A 21,056-nucleotide genomic window follows, 5' to 3' on the forward strand; every position below is an offset into this window, starting at 1 on the left:
CCGAATGGACAGTCCCTATCGCCTTCCTGTCTTTGAATTGGAGCTCGGCTTCAAAGCACCCTAAAATTTCTATAGGCACATCTCCATAAGCATTTGCTCTCACCACATTTTCCCACAATGTACAACATCCAAATTTCTCCCTCCACACATGCACACTTATCAAAGTATAATCTGCTCCACTATCCATGAGCATTGATACTGGCACACCCCCAACTAGCACAGTTGCATATGGTTTCTTTTTCTTGACCTTACCATCAATGGCATTGACAGAGAAAATAACTTCCCTACCAGCATCGTCAATTGAGATATATTCCTGATCTGCATTGACTTCATGTATTTGGCCTGAGGTGGTGTAAAAATTCCTGCAGCATCTAGCCATGTGTCCCCTGACCCCACATTCATTACATACAATGTGTGTTGCATAACATTCTTTGTCAGATGCTATGTGAGACAAACTCCCACATCTGAAACACCTCCTAGTTGAAGCAATTCTCGGGTAACCAGAGTCTCTGCCACCCCTAAATGTATTATTCTCACTGGGCGGTCCTCTGGTAGATGACCCTTGTTGTCCCCATACTCTGGTTGAGGGACCTTGACGACCCTCGGGTCTCCTACCCATTTGCCAAGGGCGACGGGAAGTTCCTGCCACACTTCTCTGCATCACTCTCGAAACCTTGTGTATGGCAGCTTCATTGTCATCTGTTTTGGACTTATCCTGAGATGTATTATCCAGCTGGAGAACTTTTATACATTTGTCTGTGTGTTCTATCATTTTCGCTATCTCAATTGCCCTGTCAAGAGAAGGATTTCTTTCCTTCCATAACTCCTTCCTGATGTTATCATTAGAACACTTAATCATCAGTTGATCCCTGACATGCTCATCTCGACAATGGTCAAATCTACATTTGATGGCTAAGCCTCTAAGAGCAGTTACGAATTCCTCAATACTCTCTCCAGTTTTCTGAGCTCTCGTAGCAAATTTGTACCTCTCAAGAATTATATTCTCTTCAACACAGTAATGTTTGTCCAATTTTGCTAGAGTCTTCTCATATGGCCCCCCATCAGGAATGTCTGGAGGTTCTAGTAGTTTTTTGACCACTTCCTGCCCTGCGGCGCCTAAGCAGTGAAACAGAAGCGCCTCTTTGCGCTCATTAGAGAAGTTGGGTCCAAATGCTGCCAGTGCATATTTGTGAAATCCCTCCTTCCAGTCTAACCAACGCACTCTAGGTTCACCTGGCGTAGGAAGGAAGAATACTGGGGCTGGTATGTTTGCCATGCTGTGAATTAACAAATGTCACCCCTAGATAACAAACACTCCAAAACGTCACCCAACTGTACCAAAAATTACAAGGTGTGCACCCACCAGGTAGATTCTAGTTTAATACACCATTCCAGGTCCGGCGTCCGACTGCACAGCCAGTTGCTGTGTGTCAATGTAATCGGACGTCTCGTTTATCCGAAACGTATTACTGACGCGACGTAAAGATGGCCGCCACATTTCCAGGTCCTTTAGTCTAATTGCGTGCTGACGTGACGCAAGGCTGCAACATTAAGAGATCCAATGCGGGAGTTCCTCGCGCTCGTGGTCGACCATTCATTCACCCGACAGCCGGGTTCCATTCAAAGGTAAACAACTGCAAGCCGCGGCGGTTGTGTGCAACGGCGGGGCCGTGAGTAATCAAGGCAATGGCAACAGAACATAAGTGACTGACCTCAGGTGGGACCTCTGCTGGTCCTGTTAGCGCTGTCTCTCGTAGTTACAAATCACAATCCACAAATCCACCTCCTCAGAATTCGTGCTCTGCTCCAGGATGTACCTTAGTGGTTCACTCCGCTCCGAGACACTGACCGTGTTTCTCGCCTGCAATTCCACATCTAATATGACACTCCGTCCAAGTGCATCCAACCTATAATCAATTATTGCCGCTGCTGGGGGCCTTTTCTCCTTGGCCCAATCCTTGTCGCCAATGTTAATAAGTAAATTACCACACTTCACAGCAGTCTTTGTCTTTAGTGAGGATTTATTTAGTAGTACATCCAAGAGAAAGGCCCCCAGCTGTGAGCCAGGATCTCTGTCTCTCCTCCTGCTCTCAATCCTCTCTGCTGCTCGAATGTGGAGCTCTTGCTTAATAATAACAGCAATGGTTCCTTGGTAACTAGGTTACATAGCAGCAGCTGACAATGATGGTAATTCTAAACACCTCCTAACATCCCCCTACCTGGTTCTCTCTCATATGTTACGGTTCTGTACCCAGCTTTGGCTGCCCACCCATCCTCTTGCTTCTCTATAAGCAAGTCCTTTATTGCCGTACTGTCCACTCTGAACATAAAGTCTCTCGCTCTCCATTTGTTTTGCCCATTCTCCTTTGTTTCACTTTGCACTGCCCTCAGTCGCTCTAACTCCACCAGTGCTGATTCTAGCACTTCTTCTAGTTTCTCCTGTCCTACGGTCCTGGGGTGGGGCTGTTGCTATAGGTGTGTGAGGTGACTGGACAGTAGCATGCATAGACACATAGGTTGGGTTGCTATAACCTGTCGCAGAGAGCACCACCAAGTGATATAACCCTTTGTATTCAGTTTGGGTCCCCTCTGCTTCTGCACGCTGTGCCCCTCCCTCGTTGGTCTCTTCTACGTCCTCGATAATTTTCCATAATTGTAGAATTTCTTTACTCTTCTTCAGTTGTTAACCCTTCTATTTAACTGCAAGGAACAAGGACATATGTTCCAAAATTCCCTTACTATGGGTGTCCTGCTCTGGCCAGGAGTTAGGCATCCCCCCCTCGTGTTTTCCTAACGCTCAGTTTTCCTTTCCGTAATATTCTCCTTAAAAGTTCAATAATAGTAAAAACACCAACCACACCTCACCAATGGCCTCGTACTTCACATGCTCACAGCCTCCCACAATTTCCCAGATAACCTTCCTCCACTTGCAAGAGTATACTTACATGTGTGGGTTCACCCAAACTCCTCCGTCACAGGGTTCCAACACTGGCTCTCGCTCTCTCCGGAGCCGCGCTGCGCCCGCTCCAAGCAGTGGAAAGGAAGTCTGCACAGACGGCTCCTGTAGGGCACCCATATTGCACGTTTTTGGAGACTGGTCGCTGTAGGTGGGTGCGGCCCCTCCAGAGAAGCGACCTGGAAGCCTCTGCAGGCAAGGGGTGGGATGTAGCGCTGGCATCACGTTGGGGTCACCAAATGAAGGCACGCACGCCCCTGTACACTCACACCAGAGAAATACAACCCGCTAGGGAAGAAGGCTCAAGATGCGCTTGCAAAGATAACAAGGGTTTATTTCCACAAACACAAAATATCAGCAAAGGACTCTGCTGCATTAGAGCGCTCTGAGCTCTGGGAGCACGTGCAGTACCTTAGAACCACAAACAGAATCACTCGGGATAATCTTGCAAATTGCAGAAAACTACCCTTGAATAGACTGCAGTGCTCTGCCATATTGGGAATTATGTTGAATTCCGCATATGGGTCTCATAACCACGATTGGAATCCCCCGCCTCTGGCTGCAGGGGTCGAAGGTTCGCCTGCAGGGCTCTGGAAAAATGCAGGAGCGACCATGGTAGGCATTTTTTGGCAAATGGCAGATTATGCCCTAGATGTATAAATGCCATTCCCGAAGCACCGTCCCCCAATGTCAAGAAGAACAGCAATTAGACTCCATCTTTAGGTTTACTAAACCACAAGTAACTCAGATCACTGGGTTGACAAAACGACACAGCAAGATTTTCTCTACAGTATTCTCTATACCCAGGCTCTTCTCCACCAATTGCAAAGCCAGGAAATACTGCTTGAAATTTGGGATTTCTAGCCCCCTCTCATCTGCAAAAGTACAGCAAATGTTATGGAGAGCTGCCCTAAATCTACTTTGGTCCCAGAGGAATGAGGACAGCAGTTTGTCGATAACTTTGAATACAGACACAGGGACCCACACGGATGCACCCGCAACACATATGAGACATGGCCGTATTGTTAAGGGCCAGTCTGAAAAAGGGGAATTTTTTTTCCAAAATTCCACAGTCCGCTTCAACCCCTTGAGCACCTATTCTAGATAGTGTGTGTATTGGTGCTCCAAATTATGAAACATATGAATACCCAAATATGTGAAGGACGAAGGAGGCCTACTTGAGGGGAACATGGTAGGTCTTCACAGGGAATCAATTGTATGATCCCCAATGGAAATAAACTTGCTCCAAAGGCCCTAACAGGTACCATAGCTTTCGATTTGTCGCCAGCATTACAGAAATACTATGCGCTAGGTCGCTTAAAAACAGCAGTAAATAATATGCATACTAAACGGCTGTATGTTCTCTTCCAGATGACCTATTCCTAAACAGTATAGTTGCGATCTCCACCGGTTGACAAGTGGCTCTTATCACCAGAGCAATGAGGAACGAGACAGGGGGCACCAGTCCTCTGAGCCTCCAGTAAAACGTCCTCGGGTTTAGGGACCAATACCACCTCTCAAACATGGCATGAAATTCTGCCAACAGCCCATCACCCGAATGGCAGCTTTTATGTCCTGTGGTTTTAATAAGCTATCTAGTACCACCTGCACCTCACTGTAAACCTTGCAAATGGTTGAATCATCAATAGCTTCAATCATCTTCTCTTAGTTGTGTGTGTGCAACTTCTTCAAGGCTTCCTATGACTGCATTATTACCCCTTCGCTATCTTGGATGGATGTGATTGTATGCCTAGTTTGGTGCTGCCTAATCTTCGAGTCCAGTAGGTGTCCAGCTCTATCGCCAAATTTAATTTTGCCTAGCACACCTTGAATTACAATTAAAGAGCTAAAGTACGTCCAGTGCCTTAACCTGCTCCCTACTGCGATGTCCTTTGAAATCCAAGGATAGCACCTGGTTGCGAGTCCAACAAATCTCTTTCTGCTTAGAGTATCAGGTGTGCTGTGAAACTCCTTAGTAGTACCCACCGTCTGAGAAATAAAACACCCCTTGATGTATAAAACACTTCCCGTTCTACCAGCCTGTAAGCGAATATACCACCACTGGGCTCAAAAACGGTGCGTGTCCAAAATGGTACTCCTGAACTCACCATCCTGGAGAGAAGTAGGTCTCATTTTCCACAATGGGATCCTAGGTCAGCAACCACGCCCACAAAACATCCTGCAGCAGGGTGTGGTATATCATCACACTTGAGTTTAATTAGCTTATGTAAGTGGATCTCAGTGATAAACATGCAATCTATTCTATGGTGAAAGTCGTGCACATTCTAGTAGTAGAAGTATACCCGGACTTCTCTATTTCTAAGTCTGCAGGCCTCGACCAGTGTGGAGTGAGTTAAGGACTCGTACAAGGTAGTTACATTAATTGTTCCTAGTTGCTCTGGCTCATTAAGATTGATCTAATAACCTGTTTAGGGTGCAAATAATCCACATGCCCAAAATACAATGCCAACCAGGAACGAAGAACATTTCCTAAGTAAATGTGAAAAAATATTTTGTCTTTTTGGTTCGGCGCATTAAACATTAACTCTACATATCTCACTGTCTGTATGAAAAGCCTGACAGAAAGACGCAATAGCCATTTGGGTCTATGTCAAACTTTTCCACCTCCAAACGGACATCGTTAGCCGCCCAAATTAATACCTCCCTTGCATATGATGAAAAGGATGAACCAAAAATTCTTCCATCTATTTCTTAGTTTCTCTAGTCTGGCTGCTAATAAATGAGTCGCCTGTAAGAAAACAATTTGGGCCCCATGACAATACATGAAAGAGCTCATCAAGCCCATCTAAACCATACACATTCAATGCGATAACATTCAGCTTCGCTTTCTCAATTGTATGCTATCCATTGGCCTTTGCCAAAAAATAAACTTTAGTTATGAAAACCTCCCACCCTCCAGACCATACCCCAACCTGGTACAATATTGCAGTCAACTACCACCAGTACTGTAGCCATGTTTTGGTCTGTAGTGGTAAATCCCTCCCCACCACCTGACAACCCCTACAGAAAACCAAACTGCAAAATGCCAAATCGAATGCTTAGTGAACCACTGGTGTGCTACTAACTAGCCAAGTCAAACAGCCGGCAAGGCCGACTATCCAAACATAATTTGCGCGGCAGGTATGCCTATTTACCTTTTTGTTTTTCATCTTGGTATTAGCCATATAACTTCACACTGTTTGTACATTGGTGATCCATGAATGTTTTTATTACATACCAAGGCTATTACCATAAATAATTTCAGCATACTTATAAAATGACTTGTATTGTCTGTAATCATTGAATACGCTGGTATTGTTATAATGATGCCTACAACGTAGAAGCATATGCCGTTTGGATGCGGAAGAGGAATACCCAGCAGAAATGGAAAATCCATTTCCCGCCCCTTTATTTCCAAATGGTTGCAAAATGCTCTGGAATGTAAAAGTAAGGCTAATGACTAACTCCTTTACTTTTATGCCTTACCTTTGCACTACGCAACTTAGCAAATATCCCTCTTTATAGTTCACGCATTATGTACGCTTTTAGTCTATTAAACATTTTTTGTGATTGATACTTGCATTTATTCACATTTAATTTTTATTTGTTTCTCTCAGTCTTTCTACAAGATTCGGCACAGTAGCTGTTCCCAACATTCTTCTGTTTCAAGGAGCGAAACCTATGGCTCGGTTTAATCATACCGAGCGAACTCTGGAAACCCTGAAAGCTTTCATATTTAACCAATCCGGTAAGTGGGATGGGTGAGTGACGATAAGAATGCATCAACCACACAATGTCCATATGTGCTTGGACAGAGGGCATAAGAACTGCTTTGCAGTAGATGTAGCTATAGAATTTGTGCTCTGGCCTGCTGCTCTTTTGGGAAAGGGAGAGCTCAAGTGTGTGTAAAACTCGGCATGCCCAGATTATTACATGGGAACTTTACCACCTAATTGTTTTTAGATATTGTTTTGCCACAACAAATGCTTACAGTCCAACTAACAAATAGACATTTATACATGTGATCTTAACTATATGCAACAGCATTCAGTTGTTGAGTTAGTGGGGAAGGGGATGACTATTTTTGGATAATATGGGTGGGACTCTGAGCACAGGGTTCTCTGGTATACGGACATGAAAAGGGACCATGCATTTCCTCACAAGTGACCCACAGCTAACTTGGCTTTTTTAATTGCTTTTGGTTAGCATAAGCAAAGCAAACCTTTAGCATAGTACAAAAGAAGAAAATACAATAAAACAATTTTCTTTATGCATACTCTTAAAATAATTTCACATAAACAATTTCTCCACTTATTTTTCTTTGCTTAACGACCAACAAAACACAACACATCACCTTAAACTATGATAACAATAAAGAATAAAATAAGCTTAAACTATATCCTCTTTTTACAATTCAATAAAACATTATATTTTGATTCAGAGCAATCCTTCTCCAGCAATAGAAAGCTTATTATTTTTAGACTGAGGCTTACATTTTTCCCACTAAACAGTATAGCCACCAGGAGGTGTTGCACAGGTAATTGCAGTCTCCGGCGAGCGAGGGCTGAGAGCGTCATTGATCCAAATTAACTGCCAGGAGGTTTTTGGGGCCTCGTGCAGGGCGTTGAGGTGTAACGGCAGGCTCAATAGCCTTGAAAGTCTTACACTGTCTGAATGTCCGAGTGATTTTTATGAACTTGAACAGACTTGGAAAACTCAGAATTCTCTCAGTTTCTAACTCTTTTCTATTCAGTTATCTTGATAAACAGGGTGCCTGCAGGGTTTTTACCCTTTGAGCCGCAGTACATTTGCACTCAAAACCTTATACTTGTGTTTGGAAAGATGATGTGGCTCATGCATTAGACGGACCACAGTGACTGTTGGGCCCTCTGCTCGTTGAGCCGTGGAAGTTGAACGATTGACTGATCGATCCTCTGCATAAATTATTTTTATTTTAAAATTGTATTAAGTGTATTAAGATGGTGTCTATACTAAATTAACTGATCTCATGCCCTAACTACAGTGACTGTTGTTTTTATTTTCTCTGAGTGATTTATGGCCACGAGATCTGGGTTGAGAAGCCAGACTGGGGGGCGGGGGGGGGGTCTCGAATTCGGGCCCCATGGCTACCTTGGTTAATATTCATGACAATAAGGTACTATTTTCTGAAGTTGGCAACTTTCTGGAACACAGTTCCATTTTACCTAGTTCTCCACATAAAGAGGTGGAAATAGTTGCAGAGCTGATGAACAATTTGGGGGATATCCACCCCTGCGCTGACGTTTTTTTTAGTTGTCACAGAATTCCAGGAATGGGAGGCACTACGCACGGGTGCTAGCGCCAAAGGTGTAAGGACTGCAACTAAGATAATGAAACGATTCCAGGGTCATAGTTCATCTCTGCATTCTCCAGATCGCTTTTGCTGCTTCCCAAACCGTATTAGTGTTTCCCCATTATTGTTAATTGTAAAGTATTCACTAATCTGATCTGGTAGTTGCTCTCGAAAGAGTGGATCTCTGTAAAGGGTATCATTGCACACCCATCTACACTACATGAAGGTGGTGTAGTGGCTCCTGTATCTAGGGTTAGAACTTCCATATCATGGTGTGACCATCCTACAACTGCTATTCTAGCGGATAGGATTTTGTGTGCCTACCTTTCTTCTATTAACACATAGTCTATTCAAGAATCTGTTCAGGGTGGTGGTGAGTAAAAGGTGTAATTTCCAATGGATTGTGTCCTCCCAATTATTCCTCATCTTTGATATTTGTATGTCGCCAGCTTTGCTGCTTCGGAAAAAATAATTCTCGGCAGAGGGCGCTGTGCACAATGTCATGGCGTCGATGTCCCTCGAGGGCCGATGTGGAGCGTCAAGGTCATCCGTAGTATAAATAGCTTTTGCCGCGCCCGTTGGCTTCAGTTCGGTTTTTCTAAAAGCTTTCGCTTCGAGCACTAACGGCATGCTTTGTTTTTCTGTCGAAAAATATCGTCATCTTCAACACCTTCGACCCCAAAGTCGGGATTTAAAAAATGTTACGACTACTGGGCAAAAATGTCAATAACCGACCCTCACTGCGTCTGCCTTTGGTGTCTGGGCACCGTACTGATGACTGCGGATCCTGTCAGTCCATGACGGAAAAAGCTTTCCGGGAACGCAGAGGTAAGATGGCTGTGGGGAAGGAATGTTCGAAATCTTCTTTGAAGAGGGAAAAGAAATCTGGGGAATCTAGAGATTCCACTCGGAACAAACGGTCAAAGAGGTCGCAGTTGGGCAGCTGATCAACGCAATTTTCATCTTCTTCGAAGAAGAGACGTCATAGGTCTCCCTCTTCTTCCTCAGACTCCTCTACAGAGGTTATCAGGTGCCCGACTAGGTCAGATTCTCCTAGTAAATGGGACGCTTTCAGAGTGGAAATGATGCAGATCTTTGAGAATGCGGCCTCGTCCCCCCTCAAAAGAATCCTGCAAGAGCCATGCCCCGGTCGCTCCTTCGGACGACTGGGGGAAGTCAAAGGCTACTTTGGCAAAGCAGAGTAAGCTGGCTATTAATTCAGAAACTCGACCTGATGAAAAATCGTCGAAGGTATCAACTCTGGAATCGAGTCCTTCCCCGATACCATCGAAAAAGTTTAAATCGTCGAGACCTTCAATCGATGAGTGCTTCGAAGTCGAGGGCGATTCCTGCCAAATCAACCCCTTTTTTGAAGCCGTTTTCAACACTGTCGACGGAATCTTCGATTTCATCGAAGCCCACACCAGTTCAGGAAATAATCTCTAATCCTGTACCAAAAAAAGACTTTTTCAAGTCAATGTCCTCCATACATGAGGAAGAAAGTGCTTCTGATGGGGAGATTTTGTCATTTGGGGTGCAGTTTGGCACAAAAAATGTACCTAAAGAGCTCATTGAACCAGAATCAAGGATGAAAGATCTTTTTGACTCTCTGCAGTCTGCTAGCAGACTTGATACTTCTCCAGAATTGGTGTTTGGCAGGCCTGACCCGTCGGAGCATGCTGACTCAGGCTACAGAAACCTGATGAACAGAGTCATGGGGTATATGGGATGGAGTAGAGCTTCCCTGGCATGTGAGCAGGATGACATGACAGACATCCTGGATCAGGGGCCTCAGAAGGACCCGATCTTACCCTTCCCAAGGCCCTTCAGAGGAAGGTTGTGGCCAATTGGGAAGCTCCAGAATCTGGACCTGCTGTGAACAGGAACCTCTCTAGGAAGTATAGACCCTAGACTATCTCGCCAAACATCCTACGCCAGAGATATTAGTAGTACAGGCTGCTACTTCAACTAAGAAGTCTGCCTATCCCACTATCCCCCTGGATAGAGACAAGAAAGTTGATGCATGGGGTCGCAAGGCCTTCTCATCAGGCAGCATCGCCTTGAAGTCTACTAACGTTACATGTACCTTAGCTAGATATTCTTATACCCTGTGGGTCTGTGTTGCCATGGTGGCTGATTCACATTCCGGAAGGCGAGGAAAGAGGCGGGTTCCTGAATTTAGTTAAGGATGGTAAGGAGGCGATTTGAAAATGTCTCCAATCAGGGTTGGATACGGCTGACTGCATCAGCACCTCCATGGCTGCAACCACCGTACTGTGTAGGTTTGTGTGGTTGAGAAAGTCAGGGTTTGCACCGGATGTGCAGGCCAGTCTGCTCAACATGCCCTTCGACGGCTCGAGGTTGTTCAGCAGCAAGGCGTATGAGTCTGGAGAAGCTGCAGACCTCCAAGGCGGCAGCTAAGTCCCTTGGCGCCTTCATTCGACATCCTCAACACCCCTACTCGGGCTAATCTTCCTGGAGGAGTCGTTCTTTTCGCTTCTATTCCTCAGTTTGTAGAGGACAAACCGACAGACCGACAAAGGGGGCAAAGAAGATTCCCTAGTGGTGGACGAGGAAGAGGTGCTAAATCAGCCCCAGCAGTGGCATCTTTACCCTCAGCCGCTGCTAGAGCGGACTCTAAGCCACTCTGAGGCCTTGACCCACAAGACCCTGGTGGGAGGCAGAATATCTCAGCATCTGAACTAATGACAAGGCATTACTTCAGATGCTTGGGCACTGGAAACAGTAGCCCAAGGTTGCTGCCTTCCTTTTCAAAAAAGGCCTCAAGATCATCCAATGGGAACCAACTCTTGTCAAAATGCCAGATCCGCTCCTTGTGCAGGAAATTTTAACCCTGCTAGAGAAAGATGCAATAGGACATTTACCTGTAGTGGAGAGGAACAAGGGTTGGTATTCCCCCTACTTTCTCATTACTAAGAAGGACAGAAGATTGAGACCCATCTTGGACTTAAACTTGAACAAGTTCCTCAGGAAGGACAAGTTCAAGATGGTTACCCTTTCTCAGATCCTTGATGCTCTCCAACTCCAAGACTGGTTGGTGTCATTGGACCTTCAGGATGCTTACTTTCATGTGCCAATCCATCTCAAACACAGAAAGTACCTGAGGTTCGCGGTTGGCAGTTCTCATTATCAGTTTTGGGTTCTGCCATTTCGGGCAGACCTCGCCCCAAGGGTTTTCACCAAGTTAATGGCGGTAGTGGCAGCGAGTGGCAGGAGAGGGGGGGATTCACATTTACCCTTAGCTGGACGATTGGCTGATCAGGGCTCGTTTACCCGAACAACCCCAGGAACATCTCAGTATCACTTGTCACTTCTTCCACAGACTGGGCTTCTCCCTCAATTACAAGAAGTCTCATATGATACCAGTCCAAACGTTCCAATTCATTGGAGCGGTCTTGGATACTTCCTCAGGGAAAGCCTTGCCTCCCGAGGTGAGAGCTCAGCACATTCAGCAGATGGTAGCAAAATTCCTGAATGCCCAGCATCTGCCGGCCTTCAACTTTCTGAGGTTGCTCGGCCTTATGGTATCCTACATTTTTCTGGTGCAAGAGGCCAAATTGAGGATGAGATCACTTCAATGGGCTCTCAGGACTCAGTGGTCCCAATTCTCAAGGAATATGTCAGACCAACTGCAAGTTCCAAGCAGGGTTGCTCAAGACCTTCTTTGGTGGAATTGCAAGGACAACATTCTCAAGGGAGAATCTTTTTGGCAACCATGGCCGGAGATAACAGTAATGACGGACGCCTCACTCACGGGATGGGGAGCCCACACCAACTAACTGACAATCAGCGGTCGTTGGTCTCCATCGGAGTCCAAACTATGCATAAACCTTTTGGAACTGAGGGCAATCAGACTAGCGCTGAAGGCCTTCCTGCCCTCTCTATGGGAAAGAAGGCCCTGATAATGACGAACAACACAGTGGCTATGTACTACCTCAACAAGAGAGGAGGTGTAGGGTCACTACCACTGTGCAGAGAGGCAATGCAGCTCTGGTTCTGCGCAATACAAGAAGGAATCTCTCTGTCAGCAGTTCACCTAGCCAGAGAGCAGAACACGGCGAAAGACGCTCTGAGCAGGCAGAGCACAGTCTCCCACGAGTGGGTACTAGCTCGGGAAGTCCTTCAAGAGATCTTCATCCTTTTGGGAACCCCTCAAGTGGATCTGTTCGCGACCTGTGCCATCCGGAAGTGCGACCAGAACTGCTCAAGGGAATTTCCTCCAAGAGGAGCTCTAGGGGATGCGTTCATAGTGGACTGGGAATTTCCACTCCTGTATGTGTTTCCTCCAGTCCCCGTGATTCCTAACGTAATCGGGAGGTTGATAACGTTCAGGAAAACCATGATCCTAATTGCCCCGGATTGGGCCAGGATGACGTGGTACCCGGACCTTCTGGACATGTCCACCTGCCCTCAATACGTCTTCCACAAAGCGAGGATCTTCTCTCGCAAGAGGAAGGTCGGGTTCCCCTTCACGCATGGTTTCTGAGAGGCTGGGATACAAGGATTGGGACCTCCCGGATGACAAAATGGAGATTTTGCTTTCGGCCAGAAGGCCAGCAATCAAATCCTTGTACCGGTGTTGTTGGAATACATTCAGTAACTGGTGCAAGGACAAGAATGTGGACCCTTTTCAACGTGGCACTCCTATGGTGCTTTCTTTCCTGTTACATCTGGCTAATCTGGGGCTCCAGATTAGAACTATGATAGGATACCTGGCGGCGCTTTCCATTTTTAAGCGCTCCTCTGAAGAGGTCTCCTATTTCAAGATACCTTTTAATTGTTCAATTTCTGAAGGAACTCACTAATGTGTATCCTCAAGTCCCATTTAATGTCTTGCACTGCGATTTAAATCTTGTGTTAAAGTTTCTAACTTGCTCCCCTTCTGTGCCTTTACATTCCTGCCCGTTAAGGCTCTTAACTCGAAAAACGGCACTACTTGTGGCATTAACATCAGCCCGCAGGGTAAGTGAGTTGCAAGCCTTTTCATGCAAGCCTCCTTATACGACATTTCGTAGTCCTCAGGGTAAAACCATCATTCCTGCCAAAAGTAGTCTCTGACTTCATCTGTCGCAGAAGATAACACTTCCTTCTTTCTATCCTCCCCCTCATTTAGGGAAGGCGGAGGAAAGGCTGCAAAGGTTGGATCCAAAGAGGGCTCTAAGCTTTTATATTGCAAGAATTTCACCATGATGATCAACTATTTGTGGGATGCACCGGGCCTAAATTGGGGCTTGCAGTAACTAAACAATCCATATCCTGGTGGATTACACTGGCTATGGGCGAATGCTACAGGTTTGTGGGCAAAGACCTGCCGGAAGGGCTTCGAGCTCATTCCACGAGGGACATGGCAACTTCTGCGGCTCTTTTAAAGGGGTGTCCCGATAATTGATATCTGCTCTGCAGTTACCTGGTCGTCCGTACATACATTTGTTAGGCATTATTACTTGGGCTCCTCTTCCAATCGGGAAGGTGTTTTTGCTAAGGCAGTCCTTCATTTCATTCATGATCAATTTTAATAGTACTCCCTCCTCCAAATTGTCACTGCTCTGGGAGTCTTATCAAAGATGAGGAATACGTGGGAGGACACAATCCATTCGAAGAACATTACTTGCCCCTGGTAACGTTCTTTTCGACTGTTCCTCCCATGTATTCCTCATCCCCCTCCCAACCTACCCCACTGTACAATTTACAGGTTTTACACTCTGCGTTACCGGAGAGCTTATGGTCTGGGTTCGCCTGGTTAGTTCCCCGATTTAGGGAACGAAAAAACAGAACTGAAGCCAATAGGCGCGGCACAAGCTATTTATACTGCTGACGTCGACGCTCCACAGCGGCCCTCGAGGGACATCGACGCCACAACATCGTGGACAGCGCCCTCTGCCGAGAATTTTTTTTCCCGAAGCAGCAAACCTGGCGAGATACGAATGTCAAAGATGAGGAATACGTACGTGGGAGGAACATCCAGTTGAAAGAACGTTACCAGGGGTAAGTAACTTGTTGGTGGAGGGGTGCATTTTCTGCCATGTATCAATTAAGTGAGCTGCCTTCAAAGTCTTTAAAGCTACCCTTGTTGCGGATTTGTGGCAACTCAGCATTGTGGCCCTGTGACCACCAAGCCACAGTGGGGTCGACAATCATGTTAGTCGCCTCTGCATATTAGGAGGCCCTCTCCCCATTCCTCCAAGAAATCGAACACTGATTTACAAAAGGGAATTATTGATTTGGTGCATATACGGAGAAAAGTGTAATCCTTGTTTGATTAAAGGACTAGTTCACTCTAAAATTTTATTGGCTCAAAATATGGGCCATGATCAAAAACGTATATAAAAAAATATTTTTTAAGAAAGTTCCTATGTAAACTTCTGAGCAAATGAGACTCAGTCACACATTTCCAGCACTAGGAGGCATCCATTTTGTGAAATGGATGAGTGTCCTGTGCTTGTGTTAATCTCTTCCCTTGCGGTACTATTGAAGCAAAAGCCAGCCAGCTGCAATAAACAAAAGCTACCAGCAGGTGGCTTTTGCTTCATTTTTGCCGGAGAGCCGAGATTAACACAAGCTGCTGCTGGTAAGTGCTTTTAATTTCATCATTTTTTCAAAGCACTGCAAAATAAATGCGTTTTTCTTTTTAAGTTACAAAGAAAACCTCTGCATTTATAACGTTGTATTTATAAATGCTGCGGTTTTCTTTCTATGTTTCTCGGGCTTGCCCGAGAAATGTAGAAAGAAGACGGCAGCATTTACAAATACAACAACATTATATTTCGGACTGCAGCGGCTTTCACTTTGAGTCTCCTGGGCTCCCCTGGGGCAGGGGAGCCCATCAGGCTCAAAGCGCAAGCTGCCGCAGTCCGAAATAGAATGTTGTTGTATTTATGATTGCTGCACCTTTGCTTTTTGCCTTCCATTTTACATTTTCTGTGCTTCCCTGGGCTTGGGGAGCACTGAAAACGTAAAATGAAAGTGAAGGCAGCCTCCTCCATGTTCAGCTCTGTTCTGGCTGCAGTAAGCAAAAGCTCCCAATAGAGGGCTTTGCTGCTTGTTTAGTGCCGCCAGGGCAGAGCTTAACATGAACAGAGGAGGCTGCCTAAAATGTCAAAATGGATGCTCCCATGTAAATGCTTTGAGACTCGTTTGCTCAAAGGTTTACATAGGAACTTTCTTTAAAAAGATGTTTATTGTATGTTTTTGATTATTGCCCATCTTTTGGGACGATAACATTTTAAAGTGAACAATTCCTTTAATAGTACCTTTGACTGCAATATATCTGCCTTCTTTGTGTCTAAAAATGTTAGTGACTGAAAGATCCAGGGAGTATTTGTATAATATACCTACACCTGCTTTTTTAATCGTTTGGAAGCCCAGACAACACCTCCTAGATATTTACCCCTAAGCGTGTATTCCTCCCCTTGTTTGTATTTGCTTTCCTGGATGAATAATATATCTAAGTTTGATTGTTTGAACTCCCTCAAGAGCATCAAGCGTTTTTGGGGTGAGTTGAGTCCTTTCACATTCAATGAGCCACACCTGACTGTTTTACTAAACAACATCTGTTCCAATATTTACTCCTGGATGCTACAGACTTTGGGAGTGAGCTGTTCAATGTCGAACTGTTTCTGTGTTGAACATCGTGGTTGCCTAAATTGCCTATTCCAGAATGTAAGCCTGCCTGAGTACGTATGTGCGCCATGCCCCCACTTCAACACAGAAAGAAAAACGTCAACAATAACATAGTTACCAAAACGGAAAAAGAGACGCCCTAACAGAAAAAACAACCGAGGGTCGCTCTCGGGTCTTTCCTTGCTGTCCCGGGAGCATTGGTACCTTAATCAGTTGCAGTGTGTTTAGGCAATCATGAGTAGATCTCTGATTCCAAATTGGAAAAGTCTGGAAGGAAATCTGTTTCGAAGATGCCGCTGGATGCATATCTGCGCTTGGGAGGTTTGCTTTCTCGTCAGTTAAGACATCAGTGTGGGGGGGTTTGCTGTTGGTTCTCACAGTTGCCAAATCAAGATACTCTTGTCATAGGCTATTAAACCTACGGTACTCTCTTGGTCGCTTCTTTTCCCCCGTCTAGGTAAGCGTTCAGTACGTAGTGCTGTTATGTCAGTGGTACTTCTATTCTCACCCAAGGAAGTGCGTCTGTCCTCACCTTGGAGCCTCAGAAGGCCTCCTGTTGCTTCCTCACCGCTTGTAACTCTACAATCCTCTCCTCTGCTTTCAAAATGTAATGAAAATGGAAAACCCCAACAATATCTAATGCCTTGATCTCTTAGCCATGGTGTTAGTTGAGCACAGTCTCTTCCCTTTTGTAGAGTAATTAAGGATAAATCTTGGTAAATTTGTATGTTTGAGCCTTCAAAGTCAATTGTATTTTAGCTCTTGCTTTGTCGACAATGTCCACTTTTTGGTTTATAGTGCTGACCTTTAGAAATTACTCATCTCAGGCCATTGGGAGGGCCTCCTCCCTTGTTGATTCCATCAAACTCTATTGCTGTATGAGGAGGTTCATCAAAAAGGGATTCAATGAGCATCTTGACTTGCTTTTCCAATGTTTGTAGGGTCTCCCCCAGGGACTCTTTTAATCCAATTATCTTTATGTTCGTACATCTTTCTCTGTTTTCGAGATCGTCTATTTTTTTCAGCGAGATCTGCTTCCTTTTGTTTCAACTCTAGAAAGCGGCCTTCCACTTTCATCTCTGCAACGGTAGCGGATTGTTGGTAGTTTTAAACTGCCTCAATTCTGTCATCCAGTGTGCTGACCCTGGTTTGGACTTCAGTTATTGATGCAGAGATGCTGGATTTCATTGATCTGATTTCTTCAAGCAGCAATCTAACATCCGCTCTCGTTGAGGCTTCTTGGTCTTCGGCTGGTATTACTGTTTTGGTTGAGGTGGCTCCTCCATGTCGGCAGTATTGCGACAGAACGCTTACAGGAAGGATTTTGTGTTGAGGCCCAGCTTTTAGTTTTCAGTGGGGCTGGCTAAATTGCGATATCGCCAATATTCGAAGGGTCGTTGGTCGAAAACGAGGGAAGCAACCTTCATCTATGTTGTCTTCCATTGGTATACAAAGCACTTCAGAATGCAGTCAGGGTTGCGTCACTTAATCAAGCTCACCTTTCATTTGGATGGCATGATGTGAACATGGCGTCCAGGCTGGTTCTATGCCACTTCTCATTAGGATATTGGATCATTGCCAAGGACACTATTTTTAACGGGGTGCGAGTGCCTCAGCACATGTTTCCATATGCGCACATGGGCACATAGCGCCTTCCGCGTCCCCTGTATCCGTGTCTCCCAGTCAGCACCTGATTGCAGCTCTCTTTATGGAAATAGCTTGTGAATTCTAGAGGGTGGTAAAGTCTGCAGCGTTACTTGAGTGTCCCTCGCTAGTTATGAGCAGTTGCTAGTTGCTCACGGCTGCAACCCTAATGTGTACAGTCTTTTTAATCTTGTGCAGCTCTGCCGTGGTGTTGATGGCTTGCACATAACATCTTGTATGCCCTTTGTTGCTGTGACCGCTAAACACTTCCCAGTAAATGTTACCTGAGGAGGTCTTCGATATATAAGGCTGGGTGTTAAATGGCTGATTATCTTGCGGGTCTGCAGACTTGCTTCCAGCTGTGTCACAAATGGAGGCGCAATGGTGGGAGGTCGCTATCTTACCCTATTATGCGGCTGGCGAGTTGCTGTTGTTTCTCAGTTCTCCCTGCTCTTCACGAGTGTTCATCTGTCCTAAGGGAGAAAGTAGTCCTTTACGGGTTTACCCTGTCAATTCAAAAATAGGGTAAGCACAGCTGCAGGGCTTCACCAGGCATTTTGCGGTCCAGGAGGGTGCTGCTGGCGTCTTCCCTCGTCTTCTGCGTCGGATGTTGTCCTCGAGTGGTCGATCTGCTCTTGGTCCCAAAAACCTCGGTTTTTATATAAGTTCCAATTCATTCACAGCCATAGGCTGTCACTTGCACAGCAGGGTGACTGTCCTCCGGGGGGGCGGAGAAAAGTGGGGAAGACACTGCAAACATTCGATAAATCTTCAAAGGGTCTCTGTGCCACCCCTGCAACACTTTCAAGTTGTGTTGCATGGCTGCTGTAAACAAGTTCCTGTGGAACATCATTTTGTATACCTTGCCTCATCTGAGATTTCCTTTCCCTCAAACTTGTTCCAGTATTTTTTTAAAGCCTGTCTATCAGTTGTAATCAGAACCTTATAGATTCTAGACAAGATTCCCTTCCTTGTCTCCGAGGCATCAAGTACATTTTCAAATGCTGTGAGTGGGCGTTTCAGTTTTTCACCCCATTTATGGTTGGTAAGGGTTCGCCTTAGTCGTAAGTATTCAAATATAGTGATCTTATCCTTACCAAGCACCTCTGCGACCGCCCCATATTCCAAGAATACCTCATCTTTAAACGACTGTCCCGCCTGCAACAACCCCTTTTTCGGACCATTATTGCATGTTGCGAAAGCCCTTGTTCCCCAACCCTATATATGGGACCCAAAGCGAGTACCTCGGAAAAGGCCAAGAAGATAGGTTTTCTGTGCACTTTCCCTCTCTCCACAGAGACCAAAGCACTCCCAAGCATAGATGCTCCCTCAGCATGTTTGTTATATCCCTATATGGCGCCCAGAGTACGCCCCTCACTTTGGCCGGGTGTGTGTCCATGTCTTCCAAATATGTCCAGTAGGTACCTTGTAATATAGAGCAAAGTCCAGAAACCCGAAACTCCCCTCCTCCCTTGCAAGGGTGAGGGTACATTTTTTTGATCCTCTGGGTCTTGTTTTGCCAGACAAACCTCTGCATGCTATAGTGAAGATCCCTGAAGAACTGAAGCTCTCTGGGATTCTCGTGGGCAGGGCCGTGAACACATACAGAAGTCATGGGAGAATGTTAATTTTTACCGCTGTCATTCGCCCATACCAAGATAATATCAGAGCGCCCCATCGGTTCAAATCAGCTTTTATGGCCCCCAGTAGATGGTCAAGGTTGACTCCCGCAAGTGTCCAACAGTTTCTGGCAAGCTGGACCCCCAGGTACTTAAATGCTGATTTCTCTACTTGTACCCGTAACACATGCTTCCTTAGGTCTAGGACTGGGTCCGTAACACAGATTGGCATTAGTACCAACTTCGTTTGTTAATTTGCAACCCAGAGAAGGCCCCGAACGTATCGATGAGAGAAAATAATACGGGGAGTCTGGAGGGTGTAGCAACAAGGTACCCCAATATGTCGTCTGCGGCTAGGGAAAGTTTAAACTCAACTTCTCCTCTTCGAATACCCTGGATTCCCTGGTGTTCTTATTGCTATCGCCAGGGGCTCCATCGTGAGCGCATATAATAAGGGGGATAAAGGGCACCCTTGTCTCGTGCCTCTGGTTAATGAAACAATGCTGTTAATTCCCTGTTGACTTGAACCCGGGTGCACCAACCCATTTCCGTATGTTTTCACCTACTCCCATTTTTTCTAAGAGGATGGCCAACTCCACCCTATCAAAAGCCTTTTCTGAGTCCATTGAGAGAAGGCATGCATCAAGGTGGGATTCCTGTGCATAGTGCATGAAGTTGATTGTCTTCCGAATATTATCTGAGCCCTGGCGCCCTCTGATAAAGCCGTCCTGGTTACCGTGGACCAGGGATGGCATTACCCCTGCCAACCTCTTCCCCAGCACGTTCAACAGAATGTTGACATCCATATTGATTAGGGGGATTGGATGCAATAGCTTGCTGAGGGCGTACTGGCAGTGCCCCAGCCACCTGCTGGTGTGGCGCCAGCCAGGAGGCAGCTGCGCTCTCTCAATACCAAATTGTTGTGGGCAGGTCGACTCTTCTGAGCTGGGAGCTCATGTACATGTTGTTTTGGAGGGCGGGGCTTTCTATGGCTTTGTCCCTTTCCCGTGCCGGAATCCCCTCTGTGAAGAAATAACACACAGCGGATGAGTAGCAGTAGCCCTGGGTGGTGGGGGTTATGAGAAGTGCCTTCCATATTAGCTCCTAACTCTCAAGCAGCAGTCCTCTGTGAAGGACGTAAAAGCTGACACTGAGTGAATGGCAAGTCCAGTTTGCATCTTTCCCGGCAAGTAGTTTAAAGGTAGCATGTAGCAACCACTCCTTTTTAGGAGGAGGGACAGCAGTGTTGCATGCACTACGTTTAATATAATAAGGAAAGATTGTGTTCAGAATCCTAAAATAACACCCCTCCTGGGCCTGCAACTGTTGGAGGGTTAATCAGCTCTTCTAATATTCTTTGCACTGTGGACTATTTGGGGCAATGTAACCCCATGTTTCCATTAACCTGAAGAGAGGCGCAGTAAATTCGGAGCGCCTTGACTGGTCTTAAGGTCAAGAGAGGCAGCTTTCAACCCCCCTGTCGTGGACCAGAGTTCTGCGGCACTTTAAGCATATCTGCAAGGTGTTGGCATTGTGGCCATCACAAACCTTAAAGGTACGCCTGTCGCCTCAGTGTGGTGTTGTAGTCGGAGCTGCCCTCATTTGCATCTTGTTCTGCTTTCCACCAAAGACCCCCCCCCCCCCACAAGCACACACACATGCCTCCATTCTAGCGTAGGACCCCTGCATTGCGTAGCCTATCTCGACCTTCTGTCTGTTTCCGCCAGGGCCGGGCTGTATGCTCTACTTCTGCACATCTGCAGCCTTTGGCTATTATACCATCAGTGTCACTGTCACTTGCTCTGCTGTCCTGAGTGACTCCCCCTCTGAGGCTGCTGGCGAGCAAGGTCTCACCCGCCATCTC

General features: G+C 45.9%; 1 protein-coding gene across 1 annotated transcript in view; it reads left to right on the forward strand.

Moving 5' to 3' along the window:
• Window positions 1-21,056, forward strand: part of TXNDC15 (thioredoxin domain containing 15) — a 360,487-nt gene that overhangs the window by 242,382 nt on the left and 97,049 nt on the right. Inside the window, exon 4 of the mRNA XM_069652576.1 lies at window positions 6,574-6,704. Coding sequence (XP_069508677.1) covers window positions 6,574-6,704 — 131 coding nt within the window. The remainder of the gene's footprint in view (window positions 1-6,573; window positions 6,705-21,056) is intronic.

The sequence above is a fragment of the Ambystoma mexicanum genome, chromosome 3p, assembly GCF_040938575.1.
Source record: "Ambystoma mexicanum isolate Mex_15411 chromosome 3p, UKY_AmexF1_1, whole genome shotgun sequence".
Classification (NCBI taxonomy): domain Eukaryota; kingdom Metazoa; phylum Chordata; class Amphibia; order Caudata; family Ambystomatidae; genus Ambystoma; species Ambystoma mexicanum.